Source organism: Macaca fascicularis, chromosome 7 (genome assembly GCF_037993035.2).
Source record: "Macaca fascicularis isolate 582-1 chromosome 7, T2T-MFA8v1.1".
Taxonomy (NCBI): domain Eukaryota; kingdom Metazoa; phylum Chordata; class Mammalia; order Primates; family Cercopithecidae; genus Macaca; species Macaca fascicularis.
Window position 1 is genome coordinate 120454552 of NC_088381.1, and position 18089 is coordinate 120472640.

General features: G+C 34.9%; 2 protein-coding genes across 5 annotated transcripts in view; one reads left to right on the forward strand and one right to left on the reverse strand.

Annotated features, from left to right (window-relative positions):
- The window catches only part of GPR137C (G protein-coupled receptor 137C), an 86186-nt gene extending 76002 nt beyond the window's left edge, over positions 1-10184 (forward strand). For 2 of the 4 annotated variants that reach the window (XR_012415802.1, XM_045396422.2), the window contains 4 exons: positions 4505-4654; positions 5869-5994; positions 6170-6288; positions 7263-10184. Coding sequence is in view for 2 of the 4 variants with exons in the window: in XM_045396422.2 (XP_045252357.2) it covers positions 4505-4654; positions 5869-5994; positions 6170-6288; positions 7263-7440 (573 nt within the window). In the remaining 2 variants the exon portion in view is untranslated. The remainder of the gene's footprint in view (positions 1-4504; positions 4655-5868; positions 5995-6169; positions 6289-7262) is intronic. The other 2 variants (XR_012415801.1, XM_045396423.2) reach the window with 2 other exon arrangements.
- Positions 10185-10793: 609 nt separating this feature from the next.
- Positions 10794-18089, reverse strand: part of ERO1A (endoplasmic reticulum oxidoreductase 1 alpha) — a 58726-nt gene continuing 51430 nt past the window's right edge. Inside the window, exons 14-16 of the mRNA XM_005561264.4 lie at positions 16775-16861; positions 16554-16687; positions 10794-14064 (exon numbers count right to left, since the gene is read on the reverse strand). Of these exons, the coding sequence (XP_005561321.3) occupies positions 14004-14064; positions 16554-16687; positions 16775-16861 (282 nt within the window). The 3' untranslated portion in view covers positions 10794-14003. The remainder of the gene's footprint in view (positions 14065-16553; positions 16688-16774; positions 16862-18089) is intronic.

Here is an 18089-nt window from a genome sequence, read left to right on the forward strand (position 1 = left end):
CATCCTGGCCAACATGGTGAAACCCTGTCTCTACTAAAAATACAAAAATTAGCTGGTCATGGTGGCACGTGCCTGTAATCCCAGCTACTCGGGAGCCTGAGGCAGGAGAATTGCTTGAACCTGGGAGGTGGAGGTTGCGATGAGCCAAGATCACACTGCTGCACTCCAGCCTGGCGATAGAGCAAGACTGTGTCTCAAAAATATATATATATAAAAAAATAAAAAATAAAGTAGTGCTTTCCTATAGAATTTTCTGTGTTGATGAAAATATTCTGTAGCTGTACCGTTCAGTATGATAGCTAGCCAAATATGACTTAAAAAGTGGCTAGAGCAACAGGAACTGTTCAGGAATTTTTAGTTTAATTTAAATGTAAAAACTCTCATGTGGCTAGTGGCTATTGTGTTGAACAGTACAGAAAGTAACCCTGAAAATGAAAGGGGTTCATACTACATTATGTTGAAACTTAGTATAAAGCTACAATAATTAAGACAGTGTGCTACTGACATGAGAAAGACAGATTAGTAGAACAGAATGAGAGCTTAGAAATCAATCCACTTAATGTGATTTATTGATTTTTGACAAAGATGGTAAAGCAGTCCAATACCGCAAGAAATTTTTTAAACTAGTGCTGAAGCAACTCGGTATCCATATGGAATAAAATGAACCTCCAACTCTATTTCATACTATACACAAAAATTAATTCAAAATGGAACATAGACCTAAATGTAAATGAAACAAGTGAAAAGCTTCCAAAAGAAAACGGGGTAGTTGCAGCAGATTTCTTAGAGGGGCAATAAAAGGTAATAACCATGAAAAAATAAGTTGATAAATTAGAATTAATTAAAATTTAATCTCATCAGGCTGGGCATGGTGGCCCACGCCTGTAATCCCAGCACTTTGGGAGGCCAAGGTGGTCAGATCGCTTGAGGTCAGGAGTTCAAGACCAGCCTGGCCAACATGGTGAAACCCCATCTCTATTAAAAATACAAAAATTTGCCAGGCGTGGTGGCAGGCGCCTATAATCCCAGCTACTCAGGAGGCTGAGGCAGGAGAATTACTTGAACCCGGTAGGCAGAGGCTGCAGTGGACCAAGATTGCACCACTGCACTCCAGCCTGGGTGACAGAGGGAGACTCTGTCTCAAAAATAAAAAATAAAAATAAAAGAAGTAAAAATTCTTATCAAAGGCAAGACTGAGAAAATGCAAAGGCAGGCCACAGACTTCAAGAAAATCATATATCTGATGAGAGTTGATTGTTAGCATATAAAAAGATCTCCTACAACTTACTGATTTAAAAAGACAACCCAGTTTGGAAGTGGTCAAAAGATTTGAATAGATTCTTCACAAAGAAGATATACCAATGCCCAGTAACACAATATTAGTCATCTGGGAAATGCAAATTAAAACCGAAATGAGATATCACTACACATCTTCCAGCGTGGCTGAAAAGATTGACAGTCCTGAATGAGGTCTATAATTGGACAGTTGGGTGGAAAAACTGAAACTGTCACACTTTGTTGGAAGTATAAAATTGTACATCCATTTTAGGAAAAGATTTGTCAGTTTCTTACACAGCTGAACTTATGACCACCATATGACCCAGCAATTCCACTCTTAGGTAGTTACCCAAAAGAGGTGAAAACATATCCACAAAACTATTTGTACAAGAATATTCATAGATTCTATCTAACTGTCATGTAAACAAACTCATATAATCAGAAAGTGGAATTAATGTGATTTACTGGCTCAATTTTCCTGGGTCTGAGTTTTCCAGGATGTGGGACTTCAGGTGCTAAAACCAGAAAACCCCTAAGCAAATCAGGAAGACTTGGTCACTGTCATTATCCTCTCAGCAATAAAAACAACTAACTCCTGATAGATACATCCAAAAACAAGGATGAACCTCAAAAACATTCTGCAGAATGAATGAAACATACAAGAGTTCATATTCTATGATGCCACTTACATGAACTTCTATAGCAGGTAGAACTAAATTGTAAAAAACAAAGCAGGGGAGCATTTGTGTTTTGGGTTTGGTTGATGGGGAAGGGGTGTGAGGGAACTTTCTGGAATGATGATGTTCTATATTTTGGTGGAGATTTGGGTTACACAGGTGTATACATTTGTCAAAACTCAATGACTAGTAAGTTAAGGTTTCTGCATATCTGCATTCTCAAAGTATCTGTAAACACTATTGAACTGCAATGTTTTGGATACTGAGGTGTTTAGGAGTTAGGTATAACTCTTTTTCACTTATCAAGTGTGGAATTTCTTTAAAAGTGGTATGTAAGTGTCAGAGACAGGGAAAGGAAAATCATTCCTTGAGAATTTCTCCTGAGTTGAATTGTTTGTTCTGACTCTATTTTAGGAAGGTTTTCTTCAACTTTTGATAACACTTTCCATGTCACTGGATCCTTATTTTTCATTTTGTAATCCTGTATTTTGCGGGGGTGAATCTTTTGTTTTCCAAATGAGTGGGTGTCTTTCGTTGTTTTATGTTTGTAATTTGACTAGAGGTTGTTTGGTTTGTTGTATTAATTACTTCCACATTGATTCTTTGCTCTTTTCTCACAATCTTTTTTTAAAAGCTTCCATAGTATTTATAGATTTAAACAGAGTTTCTCTGTATTATAGCCTGTTTCTGACATTTGTCTTATTTCCCAAAGCAGTGCATATAAACTTTCGCAGTTATTTTTGAGGATGGTAATTCTTACAGCATTCTGTTTTCTGGTTCTTGTTTCCTTACTTTAATAATACATTACTTCTAAAATTGGATCTGGAGTGGTTTTAGATTAACTTTTTTATTAACAATTTTTTTTTGGATTCACAAAAATAAAATAGCATATTGTAGAAAATTTTAGCCTAATTTTTAAGTTTTGCCAGTTTTATTTTCACACATACTTTTTGTGATGGTAGTGTGTTAGCTCAGAGAAGGTACTCTGTTACTATCCCAACATCTTTCAGGGTATCTTTTATGGTTTTGTTCTTTCTTTTCATATACCTCTAAAATGAGTTGTTCTGAGGAAGTCAGTTATAATAATAGTTCTCAACCCCACAAGAGCCCTGCAAGACCCAGTGCAGTTCTAATGAAAACATTTTTAATTACCTGTTTCTATCCTGAAATTAATGGCTTTTTAACCTACCTACACACATAAAATTCAGTGTAATTGCCTTAATTGTAACATAACGAGGAAATAAAAGAGAGTAATTAATAAATATTTTGATACATTACTTTTGGAGCATGATGTAATAGATGTTTGTATTTAGACACAGAAACCATGAATGGGGCAGCTATAAATGCAAACTGTTACGGTGTGTTGCATTGGTCACTTGTATACCACAAGCAATATTGCTGTCAATGTCATGATTTTCTGAAATATTTGAACAACTGATAAAATTCTGAAGAAAACAAAGTACAAATTTCCTTCAATTTACACATTCTATGTGTTTCTGGAAATTTGGGCATCTATTTAAACTATGCAAACATGTACTTCGTTTATATTCAAAACAGAATCAGGTTCTGACTCAGATCATTATAAAGAGGTGTTTCATCTTCATGAATGTCTGGGAGGACATTAGAAAGTTATCAAGGCCAGAGCACAGTTATCTTAGGTGGAGGATTCTCCTGTGACTTGCAAGTCATCTAGCGTCCCTGGACCTTGTGCACTAAGTGCCATAATTGCCCCTTCTTAATCATTGTGACAACCAAACACAAACTTCCAAAACACAATATTGGGTGTTTGTGTGCAATGGAACTCTTTGGCAAGGATGTCACAGTAATTTTTTTAATGCATAAAATAAAATACACAGGATTGCAAAGAAAATGGATTTATGGAAATACAGACCCCAGGTTAAGAATCTCTGCAAGAGGTGACTACCACACCCTTCTCCAATATACACACTCCAGTTGAGAACCACTAAGTTGGAAGAGCTTTTTATGTTGAGGGAAATGCTGAAAGCCATAGTCTTAAAATTTTAAGGATTTGAAAGTACATATGGGTGCCCAGAACATTTGCCATCAACACTGTCATCAATAGGGGACTAACAACCACTCTCTTAATAGAATCTAAAAGAATGAAAGCAAATAGCATAGGAACTCTATTTCTATTCTAATTTTGTATCAGAAATTAAGTGTATCAAATGGACTAATGCTTCTGTTTTCCATTCTTTTCTCATTACGACTAAACTACCTCTTTGATTAACATCAATTAAAGTTCAGATCTTTTGCCAACTTGTTTATTCATATATTAAAAGACAACCTTGGCAGAACAAAAATCTTTCTCCAGCTGCTATTTGGCAAGTTGGCAAAAAACGTCCACATATTAAACACAAGCAGTTCTAGGAATAGAAATTGAAAAGCAAAATAATCAAGAGTTTATTTCAACAGGTGCTCACTTAATGCTTTCTAGGAGTACATTGCAAGAGGTGACCATATTGTATGTACATGAATAGCTTGTCATGACAAATGTGTAGAATACTAAAGATGATTTTTATTTGTTTTAGGGTATGTCTCTGTGCCAGACTGTCGTCGTGGGCTCTGTAGTCATTCTTCTGTACTCTTCCAGAGCTTGTTATAATTTGGTGGTGGTCACCATATCTCAGGATACATTAGAAAGTCCATTTAATTATGGCTGGGATAATCTTTCAGATAAGGTAAATACCTACCACATATTCCCAGTCTAACAATGTGATAATTAACTTACCCTCATCTAGGAGAATACTGTAGTGTTTGACTTACAAACACATTTATGGAATCTCTGTTTACTGTCAGTAATCATACTTAAAGCTTTGTGTTTAAAAATCTTTATATATGTGTGACATTTGAAATCGTTCTTCACAGAGAACTTCTACCAAAGGAGTATTTTCTCTCTCCTTTTTGGTAAATAATAATAGTGCCACAGGCCTCTTGGTCGTATGCTAATTTTACTTATTTTTGTTAATGATGGTGTTTAAATATTTCTAGATAAATGAATTGGCTATTATTAGCCAATTTTCCTCCTCTTTATTAGGAGGAAAGTAACTCTCCCCTACCCAAGAATTACATATACTCTTACTATTTGGTTCAGGTTTAGATGTTTAAATAATGGCTTTCATAAAAATCTGGCTTTGTCAGCCTTGATAATGGGAGAGCATTCGTAGTTCCTTGGGTGTCCAGGTATTTGCTATCATAATTCCCAGTACTCTATGCATATTTAACTTTCTAGCATTCCCATATGCTTCCTAAATGTACATTTTGACATAGCTATGTGTCATATTTTAATAGTAATTTAGCTTTGTACTGAATTTTAGGGACCTTGGAATACTGTTTTTTATTTACCTTTCTAAAGTGAAGGAATTTTCACATGTGGTTCCTTGTGGCAGATTCTCTTCACTCTTTTTTCCATTTCCCTCTCCCAACATCTGATAGAACAGAAACAAATTTAATATGTAGATTAGGTCCAAAAGCATATTTTAAGTAGAGTTGAGCTGAGTGACTTAACATGTTACATTTTTCTACAGGTGTAATTCAGGGTAAGTGCTGTTATTTTGCCTATGGAGCAGCTGGAACAGTAATGTCTTTAAAAGTCACTCTCTTCAGATTATGGGGCCTAAATATGAGATCACTCCGTATTATCCATATATTAAAATGGTCATAAACTGATACATTTTAAAAATTAACTGCTTTTTATTCTAACTTCAAAGCATTTTATGTCCTTTAAAGGATAAGTGTCATTACGTGAGAAACCACAAAATATAGAAAGTTTTAAAGTTTATGTGCCTGTAGTTAATATATTTTTATCTTACCTGATTTGAAACAAGTTAACTGTGGAGGTGATTGCTTATGCATTAAACAGATGTAAAAATTCTCGGCCATATTCTGTTTACAGGCTCATGTAGAAGACATAAGTGGAGAAGAGTATATAGTATTTGGAATGGTCCTCTTTCTGTGGGAACACGTGCCAGCATGGTCGGTGGTACTGTTTTTCCGGGCACAGAGATTAAACCAGAATTTGGTATGATATCATAATATTCTCCAATGCTTGTTCTCTTATTTTTAAAAATTATGGAACATTTGTATTGATTTTCTATTTTTGGCAAAGGTTAAAACTAAAAATTATTGTAGTTTCTAGCCTCCTTTCTTAGTGGAAAAGTAAAACCTTCATATGCTATCTAATACTTTGTTCACAGGCACCTGCTGGCATGATAAATAGTCACAGTTACAGTTCCAGAGCTTACTTTTTCGACAATCCAAGACGGTATGATAGTGATGATGACCTGCCAAGACTGGGAAGTTCAAGAGAAGGAAGGTAGATGTAACAAAGCCACTTAGCCTGAATTACTATTGAAATTGATTGAAAAAAAAAATCTAAGCTTTAACCAAAATATGAAAAAAGGTGATTTGGTAGTAATATGTCAATAAATAAGATCGGCAATACTGGAGTTTAAAGCAGATGTTAAACCCAGGGTGGGACCTGCATTATCAGGAACTACCATCTGACTAAAGCGTATATGCCTTTGGGCTTAAATGGTACCAACATTTCAGGATCACTTGCTGGTTCAGAGCTGTTTGTGGGAGGGGGATGCACAAGGAAGAAATACCATTATAGTGATTATGTATCTGTTTCCATATCTCTAGTGCTGGTCAAAATTCAGAGAAACCCTAGATAAAACTCTGGGGAAGCTTAACTGCCATAGGAAATCTTCCCATGCCCTCCTTGTTTCAAAACCATTTCAAGTCCTTAACTAGTACACTATTAGCTGTGATTTGGGCAAGGAGAAAAGCTTAATGGCTGAAGCCATCAAGCATAATGGCTTCAGCTTGATATGACATTTTCTGTAATCCTAACTTCATCAGGACAAGTTACATAATCTGTTTTTTGAGCCTGTTTTTCATCTGTAAGATAGGGATAATAGAACCTATCTCAGAGGTTTGTTGTGAGGGTTAAATGTATATGTGCGTCTGCATACATACATACATACACAGATGTCTTAGAATAGAACCTAGTACAAAAGGACTACATTGTTATCAGCTGATGATCAAGTTCTACCAGTTCCGAGTGGCATTTATTCATTCTTTTGTAACATAATGCGATATAGAATCCAGGATATTAGATAAAAGTCAATAAACTTGTGGAAAGGCATTATGTTATTTGACAAAGAACATATTTCAATATATTTGATTGCTTTTATTACAAAATTCATTGAAAATGCTAAAAATTCAAATGTGACTTCTTATATCCTGATCATAGTCCTATGGCTTCTTTGCCTTTTTTTGTTGCAGTTTACCAAATTCGCAAAGTTTGGGCTGGTATGGCACCATGACTGGGTGTGGCAGCAGCAGTTACACAGTCACTCCCCACCTGAACGGACCTATGACAGATACTGCTCCTTTGCTCTTTACTTGTAGTAATTTAGATTTGAACAATCATCATAGCTTATATGTGACACCACAAAACTGACAGCATCACCAAGTCATGATTCTTGAGTTGTTTTTCATAAATGTGTATATTCGATGTGTTTAAATTCCATCTACATAAACATTCCATTATCTGTTGCAACTGAAAACAAAATCTGGAAGTGTGGCTGTGTTTGGTAAAGAACACAGCTATTATTTTTGACCTTTTCATAGTAAAATGAAGTAAAACGGAAAGTTTGGAATAGGAGAAAAGAGAGATTAGATCTTAAGGCACTTGATGGCCTCCAAAAATCCTGACTTTGGAACATCAAATGCATGTGTGCACTTTTATCTTTGTTCTGAAAGAGTCACTGCAGTCCCCAAAGTCATATGCCAATGTTCACACTGGAATACTATATTGTACACCGAACTGGAAGGCAATTTTCCTATGAAAATCAAAGCCTATATATTCATTGGTATGCTCTATATGGAAATCTTAATAAAAATTTTATAGTGTGAACAGTGCAGAGTTAAGGCATAAAAATGTTTCACTCTCTATAAAAATCTACTGAAAATGTGTAATCATTGAAGACAGTTCTTTTAAGCATGATTTTAAAATAGCGACTGAAATTCAATCATTTTAAACAAATGATAGTAGTAATCCATTAGTTATGGCCAGCAGTGTTCTTTGGAGGCCACAATAATTTCAAGAGGAAAATATACCAGTGAAAATGGTGTGGCTATTTTGAGTAGAATTGGTCAGTTGATTATTTTGTATAATTGAGATATATGTGGTAGTTTAGCATGATTCTTCAAGAAAGCAATAGTGACTTTTGCATAGGGAGATTTTGGTAGAAACTTCTTGGGACTAAACAAGTTTAGAGATGCATTTAAGAATTATTCACAAAATGTATAATTCTAAATTAAAACAAATATATTTTCAAAAGCATTTGATTTCTCTGAAGCATGATATAGCAGTGAATCAGGATTGTCCTCAGGTAAATGAAATCATGATACATTATTGCAGTGAACTCAAGTGCAATACTTTGTGAGACATATAATTCCTCCTATGATTTTCACATTTGTATATCTTGTATATGGGAAAAGCCAAATTAAATTGAATTCAAATTAATTCCAGCATTAGACTAAATGAGCAAATTTAAGTAAATGTACAAACTAGGTAAGTATAAAACCACAGGTTAACAATATTGGAGTACTTTTAGAATTACATTAAAACTGTCTTAAATGTCCTATCCCAAATCTTAAAAAGAAGAAAATGGTAGGCTAAGATAATACAGAATTTTAAAATGCACTTTGTACCAGTGTCTATATGGAAAGAAGTAGATGCTGAATACCTCAAGATGCCAAGGGAACAAGCAACATTGGGAAGTTGTCACAACATGCTCAAAGACTAACTACAATTGTCTGCTATCTATTTCTTCAGAACTGAAACTAATACGAGTATCCTTTTCTGTTTTATACTTTGATTAGAATGTTATTTCCTCCCAAGTAGCTGAGACGGAGGCTGAGGCGGGAGAATGGCGTGAACCCGGGAGGCGGAGCTTGCAGTGAGCCGAGATCACGCCACTGCACTCCAGCCTGGGAGACACAGCGAGACTCCGTCTCAAAAAAAAAAAAAAAAAAAGAATGTTATTTCCTCTCTTACTTAAAATGTATTTCAACTTTTTAACAACTGATACAATAACTTCACAAAAGTAAAACACTAGGTTGAAACCCTAAGGAAAAACTGAAATTGTTAATGCTTTCCATCTTTTGGGAGGCAAGTACAGAGACAAATAAATTTCTTTTTATGATACAAAATGACTTTGTATTCAATCAGAAGCATATACTTACTTACATTATTTTGGGTTTGTTTGTAAGTTCTCTCATTGTAACCAAGTTATTTAAAATTGTATAATATAAAAAGTTAACCGTGGTATTAAGTGACAAAAGCGTATTTTTATTACAACTTCAGTTGTTAGATTTCTTCTCAGAATGCCAACTGTTTATTTTGCTAATAATGTTAGGTATCTAACATTAGATAGAGCTGTCTGAAAAGATACATTGTCTTCGTTAATCCTTGGGGTTCAAGGTGATGACGTTTTTCTGGTAAGGTTCCCCTTGATAATGTTCCTATTTAACCAAACTAAAAAAGATTACTTTTTAAAAATTTCTCAGAAAAAATAACTTGGTTCTTTCTGCTGCATTAGTTGATTGTTCCAAATTTGAGATTTGTAAGTTTATTCTTATCACTGACTAGGGTACCCAAATTCTTGCATTTGTCTCCTTATACACATCTAACACATCACCAAAGACAAATAAAGATACACTCTGGCCCAGTCTTTGCTTAAAAATTCCAAAGCACTAGGAGCACTTTAAGTTTGGTCTCGAAAGTTGTTTATAAAATCAAAGGGCTACCGATTCCCTGTTCATCCTGCACTGAAGCACATGATGACAATATCAAACCTTCATTTTTGTTCATTAAAAAGTGAATTTCATTACTTACGTGTGTAATTCTATAGTGATTAGCAGTATTTGTTTTCATCATTTCACTTGGGTGGCCATTAATTTTGAAACTTTTACCACTCATTGTAGTTGGTTGTAGTTTTATGGAAAATGTAATTTATAGCTAAAGTGGCTTTTTTATGCATAGCTGCCTTTTTTATTGTTTAACAGTGTTTCTCAGCTATATAATCAGTTTCAAACTGGTTGTAAAAGTATAGCTGTGGCCAATGAATGTATTTATTTGTTGTTTCACTAAATTGTAACAAAACACTACTATTGAAAATAAAAGTGTTTGTGCTTTTATTTAGAGGTCTGGTTTTCTTCATCTCTTATAATGGACTAAGTTTCTATCATATAAGGATAAGAACATAGTGCTACCACAAAAAAAAAAAAAAGAGAAAAAAATCAGGAGTTACAAATGATAGTTTGCCTTTAGTGATCGCATAATTTGTCGTATCACTTAATATACACCAGTTTGACATGAAGTGCCATGCAGTTTAAAATGCCAATACATTATTAGATAGTACATTTTTATTCAAACATTAAGCTAAGAAAAATTGTTGTATGAAATAATTTGTAACACCTCTCCCCGTCCCTTTGGAATCTTAAAACAGGAATCCATTTATCTACCTTATAATCCTAGGAAGGTATTCTTTGATTATTCAAGAAATTCTTCAATGATGCTTAACACAATTTTCCCATGAAAGAAGTTCCTTTTCTTCCCAGAATAGACCCTTTTCATGACCCACCAAAAACCATACCAAATCTTGAATACAATTTCAGCTTTATTGACCCCCTGAAGTCTACAAATCCTTGGGACTCTACTGACCCTTGCTGTAAAGTGAAGGGAGTGAAAGTATTTGGAATAAAGGTAGGACCTCTAATATAATAAAGATGTCACTTTAAAATCAATTTATTCAACAAACATTTATTAAACGTTCATATGCCAAAAACTATGCTATGGAGATGCAAAAAATAAAAAGGTTCCTTTTCCTGCCCTTAAGGAGCTCACATTCTAGTGAAGAAGACTTTTGAAAAATAAAACAATACAGTACAATTTAAGTGACATACAATAGAGGTAGGTTGTAATTACAGTGGTGACACAGAAGTAGAAGTTAGATGACTCTCCTTGAGTGGAGCAAGGGAGATTTTACAGAGGAAATGCTTATGTCAGGCCTGCAAGATGCATAGGAATTTTCCAAGTTGGGGAAGGATGACCAGCGCACTTGATGCAAAGAGTACAGCATTTACCAAGGCGGGAAACCTGGCCATACAGGGCTTTTGAAGAACTGTTAAGTCTGTTTCACCAGAACATTCGGTGGAGGAAACACATTACACATCAGAAGACCTTGTACACCAACCAGAGGGGTTTGGCTTTCTCCTGAAAGTTCCTGAAGTCATGGAAGGGTATTAGGGAGTAATGCTGTCAGAGTGCTTCTAGAAAGCCTACTCTGGTAACATTGAGCAACAAATAGGAGACCAGCTAGGTATAGGAGGCAGGTTAGTACTGTAGGTATTAATAATATCAATGAAGATGAAAGAGTGATGTATCAGAGAGGTGGAGATAAAATCAGTAAAAAACACTAAATGATAGGGGAAGGTGGAGAAGAGGAATGAGCCTAGAAAACATAGAATATAATGGTTCTAAAATTAACCAAAGTAAGGAACACAGGCATTAGAGTAGGTTTTGCAGACAATGAATGTTTTAAGACACACACAGGTGTCTGTGGGACAACCAAGTAAAGTGCAGCAGGCAGATGGATTGAGGAGTTTGGCTAAAGATAAGGATTTAGGAATTGCTGAACTGAAATGACCCAAGCGTGAGAAGTGGTGTTATGATTAAGAGGAAAAAAAAATGGAGGCCTGAGGAATAACATTAAAGGAATAAATGAAGAAGCTAAAAAGGGGGGGTTCAGGAGTGAGCAAAATGTAAATAATCAAGGGAATAAATCTTTCAAGTACAGGCTGTCAAAAATGTCAAATAAGTAATAGCTTGTGAATTAAACTGTGGATTTAGAATTGATTTTAGACTTCACAGGAAGGGACTGTTAACTATACAGCCAAACGGCAGATTTCAGTTGCGGAGCCAGTGGAAGGTGACAAAGTAGAGGTAAGAATATTCCTTCAAAAGGATTGGCTGTTAAAAAAAAAAAAAAAAAAAAAAAGGAAAGGAAGCATAAGATGAGAGAGGGGGATACACAAAAAATGGCCATTTGAACCCACACTGTATTTTATGTAGAGTGATCACTTCATAGTCTTTTGAGTCTCCAAGAGGATTGACTTATTTAGTGGGTTAATGTCTTTCTTTTCCTGCCTTAGAGAAAATGAAGTGGCAGAGGAAAATAGGTCACATTATTAAACTTAGTTCTGCGATTATTCATTTAAAATATACTGAATACATATGCATACATTCATCCAACAAATATTTATTGGATACCAAGTATGTGCTTGGCACTGTAGCAGGCCTTAGGGACACAGAAGAAAAAGTGTACAGCAGTGTCAACTGACATTTCTTAACCACTATATAAATAAACCCCACTCTACTAATAATGGGACATTTCAACATGTTATACCTGATAAGACATATGTAAAGAGGGCACATGATTTTGAGGTATATAGCTTTTTCTCTACAATTACCATGTGATATAAATTCCTAAACCCCTTCAAATAGCTTTATAAATGAAGAGCTTCCATTAATGAAAACCTCCCAAAATTACAGTTCAGTTTTAGGGAGACAAAGGAACTTCGTGTATAAAAAAACAAAACTTAAACTGGGTATGGTGCAGACACCTGTATTCCCAGCTACTTGGGAGGCTGAGGTGGGAAGATCACTTCTGCCCAGGAGGTCAAGTTCCAGCCTGGGCAACACAGCAAAACCTTGTCTCTAAAAAAAAATTTTAATAAAATAGCCTACCCTATTACTATACACATCAAGCGTAAAACGGGCAACAAAACTCAAAAAGAACTTTAGACTGGAACTTGAAATTATTATTTATTCTAAGGCTTATAGTAGTATAGTTCCAGAATTGTGGGAGGTTTTTTTTTTTTTTTCTGAGAAAATCATTTTTAGAAATTATTCAGTATTACACTGAAGTATTTAGGGTTAAAGGGGCATGATGCCTGTAACTGACTTTCAAATGATTGAGGAAAAATTGTGTGTGTGCGCATGTGTATGTGCATGTGAGTGTGTGTGTGCGCGTGTGTGTACAAAGAAAGCATGAAAGATAAAGTACATATGAACAATTAGTGAATCTGGGTAAGAGAGCTCTTTGTACTATTTTTGAAACTTTTCTGTAAATTGGAAATTATATAAAAATAAAAAGTGTTCCCCAAATTTTATTTAGTATTAGGGAAAGTATTATGAGAATAAATATATAATCTATTCAACTTTTCACAATGTTTAGAAATCTCCTGTGCCTTTGAGTTGTTATTGTACATTTCTACACACAAAAATAACCCAATCAAAATAGCAATATCATTCTAAAAGTGATTTGTTTCATACCAATGTATTTTAGGATTGCCAGATAAAATACAAGACTCCCAGTTAAATTTGAATTTCAAACAAATAATTTTTTAGTATAAGTATTTTCCAAATATTCCATGTAACATATTAAAAAACTAATTGTTGTTTATCTGAAATTCAAATCTAACTAGACAATCTTTATTTTTATTTGCTAAATCCAGCAACCCTAAATGTATTGAAAAATTCTACATTGCTAATTACGGGTCATTCATGAGGCCTCCTTAGCATTTTCCTATTAAATGCTTGTCATATTTACCATAGTTTTATTTATATTACATCTTATTACACAAAATGCTAGTTTCAGACACTTAGAACATTCACTTTTATCATATATGAATTTGATAATCCTTTTATTCAATATTAAACTTTAAAATTTGTACCACATTATTAAAGTATTACTTTTCCTCACAGTAGTATTATACATAGACTTAACACAATTTTTTAAAATGTGTTTACTTAAAACAATATAATTCTCCTTTACAAAAGCAACTTTATATAAAATGTTTGGCTTAAGACTGTCATTGCTATTATGCCTTTGAATGAAATTCCACTCTTTGGCCTCCACTGTCCAGAAACAGGCACATATCAGCTTGTTTTCTTTAATGAATACTTTGTAACAAGTTCCTGAAGTTTTCTAATTCTTTCACACTTGTAGAAATTCTGTAACCAAAAAATATTTCACTCAGAAATCATCTTAGATAAATTTTATCTGTAAAAGTTACTCACTTTGCATTTTAAAACAACATTTTTAAAGTAACTTATTTCAATAAATTTCAGGTGCATAAAACATTTAATATATTTTAATATATTTTAGTTCTTAATTTGACATGGTAAAACTAAGGTATTAATGTCCAGAAATTAGTTATTTTAAAAGTATTTAAATATGCATGCCAGATTCAGTGATTCACTCCTGTAAACCCAGTATTTTTTGAGGCCAAGATGGGAGAACTGCTTGAGGCCAGGAATTTGAGATCAGCCTGGGCAACACAGGGAGACCCGGTCTCTACAAAAAAAATTTAAAAATCAGCCAGTCATGGCTGTGTGTACCTGTAGTCGTAGCTACTTGGAAACCCGAAGTAGAACTGCTTGAGCCCAGGAGTTCAAGGACAGTGAGCTATGATCATTCCACTGCACTCCAGCCTGGGCAACATAGCCAGATCCTATCTCTAAAAAACCAAATTATTTTAAATAAATAAAATAGCCAGGTGCAGTAGCTCATGCCTGTAATCCCAGTGCTTTGGAAGGCCAAGGCGAGCGGACCACTTGAGTCCAGGAGTTTGAGACCAGCAAGGGCAATATAGCAAAACCCTATCTCTACAAAAAATTAGCCCAGCATGGTGGTATGTGCCTGTATCCCAGCTACTCAGGTGACTAAGGTGGGAGAATCTATTGAGCCTGGGAGGCGGAGGTTTCAGTGAGCTGAGATCACATCAGTCAATCAAATACCTAAGTATGAGATACATAAGTATTTAAATACTTCTGTATTTTAAGCATTCGTAAGTATACTCCCTTTATATTAAAGCATATAGTATTTGGTATAAAATATGTATGTATACAAATATAATATTTAGGTATAAGTATTCATAAAAGTATTCATCTGCTTATTAAAGAATATAAGTATAAAGTATATAAACACAGAACTATAACTATTTTTAAATGCATAAGTATATGAATACTTAAAATACACCATATTTAGTAAATGTAGAAAGAATCAATGCTATTGGCCTATAAAGAGTAAGAATATTAAATGTATGACTACATTGTTTTCAGTAATTTTTGTAAAGTAAATTTTGTTCATTTTGAGTGCACTTAGTTCTGCTCTCTATAATGAAAAAAATAGTAGATTAATGAAATATTAACTATCAAACCCCTGGGTGCGAGAGACACAATTTTGAAGGTCAATTATTTCAAGCCCAAAATTATAATATTTTTTAAATGAGGAAATGTAGTCCTTTAAAAAATATTAATTTTTATAAATCTCAGCATTTCTTGCATGATAGGCCAGAAAGAATGCATCTGTAAATATTTTAATGTAAGTTCCTTATTTCATGCTTTTCTTTAATCATTTTGATGGGAAATAATTGTTTTAAAAAGAATCATTAACCTTTTTATATAATGGTGAATTCACAAAGAGATTTACATGTACACCTATGTTAAACATGATTTTTCTAGCACCACAAAAATAATTGGATAGCAAAAAAATGTGCTTTTAAACAATTTTTAATATACAAATTCGATAAGATGAATATTAAAATTCAATCAGTAATTATAATTATGATTTTATATTTACATGTATGCACATTTTTTTTTCTTTTTTTTTTTTTTTTGAGATAGTGTCTTGCTCTTCTGTTGCCCTGGCTGGAGTGCAGTGGTATGATCTTGGCTCACTGCAACCTGTGCCTCCCAGGTTCTAGCGATTCTTCTGCCTCAGCCTCCCGAGTAGCTGGGACCACAGGCATGCTCCACCACGCCTGGCTAATTTTTTGTATTTTTAGTAGAGTTGGCCAGGCTGGTCTCGAACTCCTGGCCTGAAGTGATCCACCCACCTCAGCTTCCCAAAGGGCTAGGATTACAGGCATGAGCCACCATGCCGCGCCCTAATTATGATTACAAAAGTCAACAGATGAAAATAAAGACCATCATGTACCAATTGTATATGTCTACATACTTGAGGTATTTCATAATATCCCATAATTCTGTAATGAAATAATTTCTTCAAAAAAAAAAATTCCTGGCTGGGCACAGTGGCTCACGCCTGTAATCCAGCACTTTCAGAGGTGGAGCCAGGCAGATCACCGGAGGTCAGAAGTTCAAGACCAGCCTGGCCAACATGGTGAAACCCTGTTTCTACTAAAACTATACACACACACACACACACAAATTAGTCAGGTGTGGTGTCATGCACCTGTAGTCCCAGCTACTTGGGAGGCTGAGTTGGGAGAATCACTTGAACCCAGAGGGCAGAGGTTGCAGTGAGCCGAGATCACACTACTGCACTCCAGCCTGGGCTACAGACCAAGACTCCATCTCAAAACTAAATAAATAAATAAAATAAAAAGGATATTCCTTACCCAGTTTTTTCTGAGAGCATATATGTTGCTTTAGACTTACTTGGCTACCAGAAGCAATTTCAGTACATTCAAACTAACCTTCCAAATGCGTTGAATAATGATACTATTTCTTGTCTGGTTAGATGGAATTCATAACTAGGTCCACTTTCTGGCATATTTGCTATCAATTTCTCAGAAAACAAGATCTTCAGAGCAGTGCCCAAACCCTGAGTCTATAACAGAAATAAGAAAAAAATAAAAATTAGAAAATTATTCATGCAAAGGGTAAATGAGAAATAGGAATGACTAGATTTGCTTACCTGAAGCTTTCCCCACAGACGACATTTAAAACAACCAACACAATCCATGATTCTTGAAATATTTCTAAAATGCAGTCGAAAGTCCTCCTGAAAACAATTTAACAAAATTTTATTAAGATGTACTATACAGTCAATTACTGAGTATTTTCAGAGCACATTCTATGTGCCTAACACTGTGCAAGGTACTACGGGGTACCAAAAATGAGAAGAGCACTAATATTCATTGATTTTACATACCAGATCCTTACATATACAATCTCATTTAATCTTCACCATGAATCCAAAAGGTAGATATTATTATAATCTACACCTAATGTAAAAAACAAGATTCAGAGTGTTTAGGTAACTTGCCTAAATTCCCACACTAGTAAACAAAAAAACTTAGAACCCAGGCCTGCCTGACTCCAAAGCTAAACTATCTGCAAAAATATACAAAATAACTTTGTCAAGGTGTCCATGGTAGATGATTAACTACATGTCAATAGGTGGAGAAAGGAGGGTGAGGCAGGGTTAGAGACCATCATTTACCAGAAGGAATGAGGGAGGGAATGAGTGAAGAAGGTTTCTTTTTTTTTTTTTTTTTTTTTTTTTTGAGAGGGAGCAGCGCCCTGTCACCCAGGCTGGAGTGCAGTGGCAGGATCTTGGCTCACTGCAAGCTCCACCTCCCGGGTTCACACCATTCTCCTGCCTCAACCTCCTGAGTAGCTGGGACTACAGGCGCCCGCCATCACGCCCGGCTACTTTTTTGTATTTTCGGTAGAGACGGGGTTTCACCATGTTAGCCAGGATGGTCTCGATCTCCTGACCTTGTGATCCGCCCGCCTCAGCCTCCCAAAGTGCTGGGATTACAGGCGTGAGCCACCATGTCTGGCCCATTGTTACCATATCTTAATAATATTCTCTATCTTGGTTTCAGTACCTGTCCAGTAAGAGGTACTAATTTTTTTATTTTTATGACCACATGACATCCAAGCAAGAGGTACTAATTTTAAACCTACTTTAAAAAAACTAACCAGTAATATTACTCTACAAAGATTCTGTGATCTTTTAGGTTTCCTTTAAACTACAGCTTTGACCAAAACTTATAGAAAAATCATACTTTTAACAATAACAACAGAGTAATAAGTTTACTCTAAAGAACATGTTCCCATCCTATGAGCTGTTGACTTCTAGAAGACTTAATAGTTCTTATGAGGATCTACAAAATCCACATGGAGACAAGACTGTATACCACAAAATAAATAGCTCACATGTATGCACTATAAATTTCCAAATGGATAGAAATGTTATGATCAATAAAACACAACTTTTACTT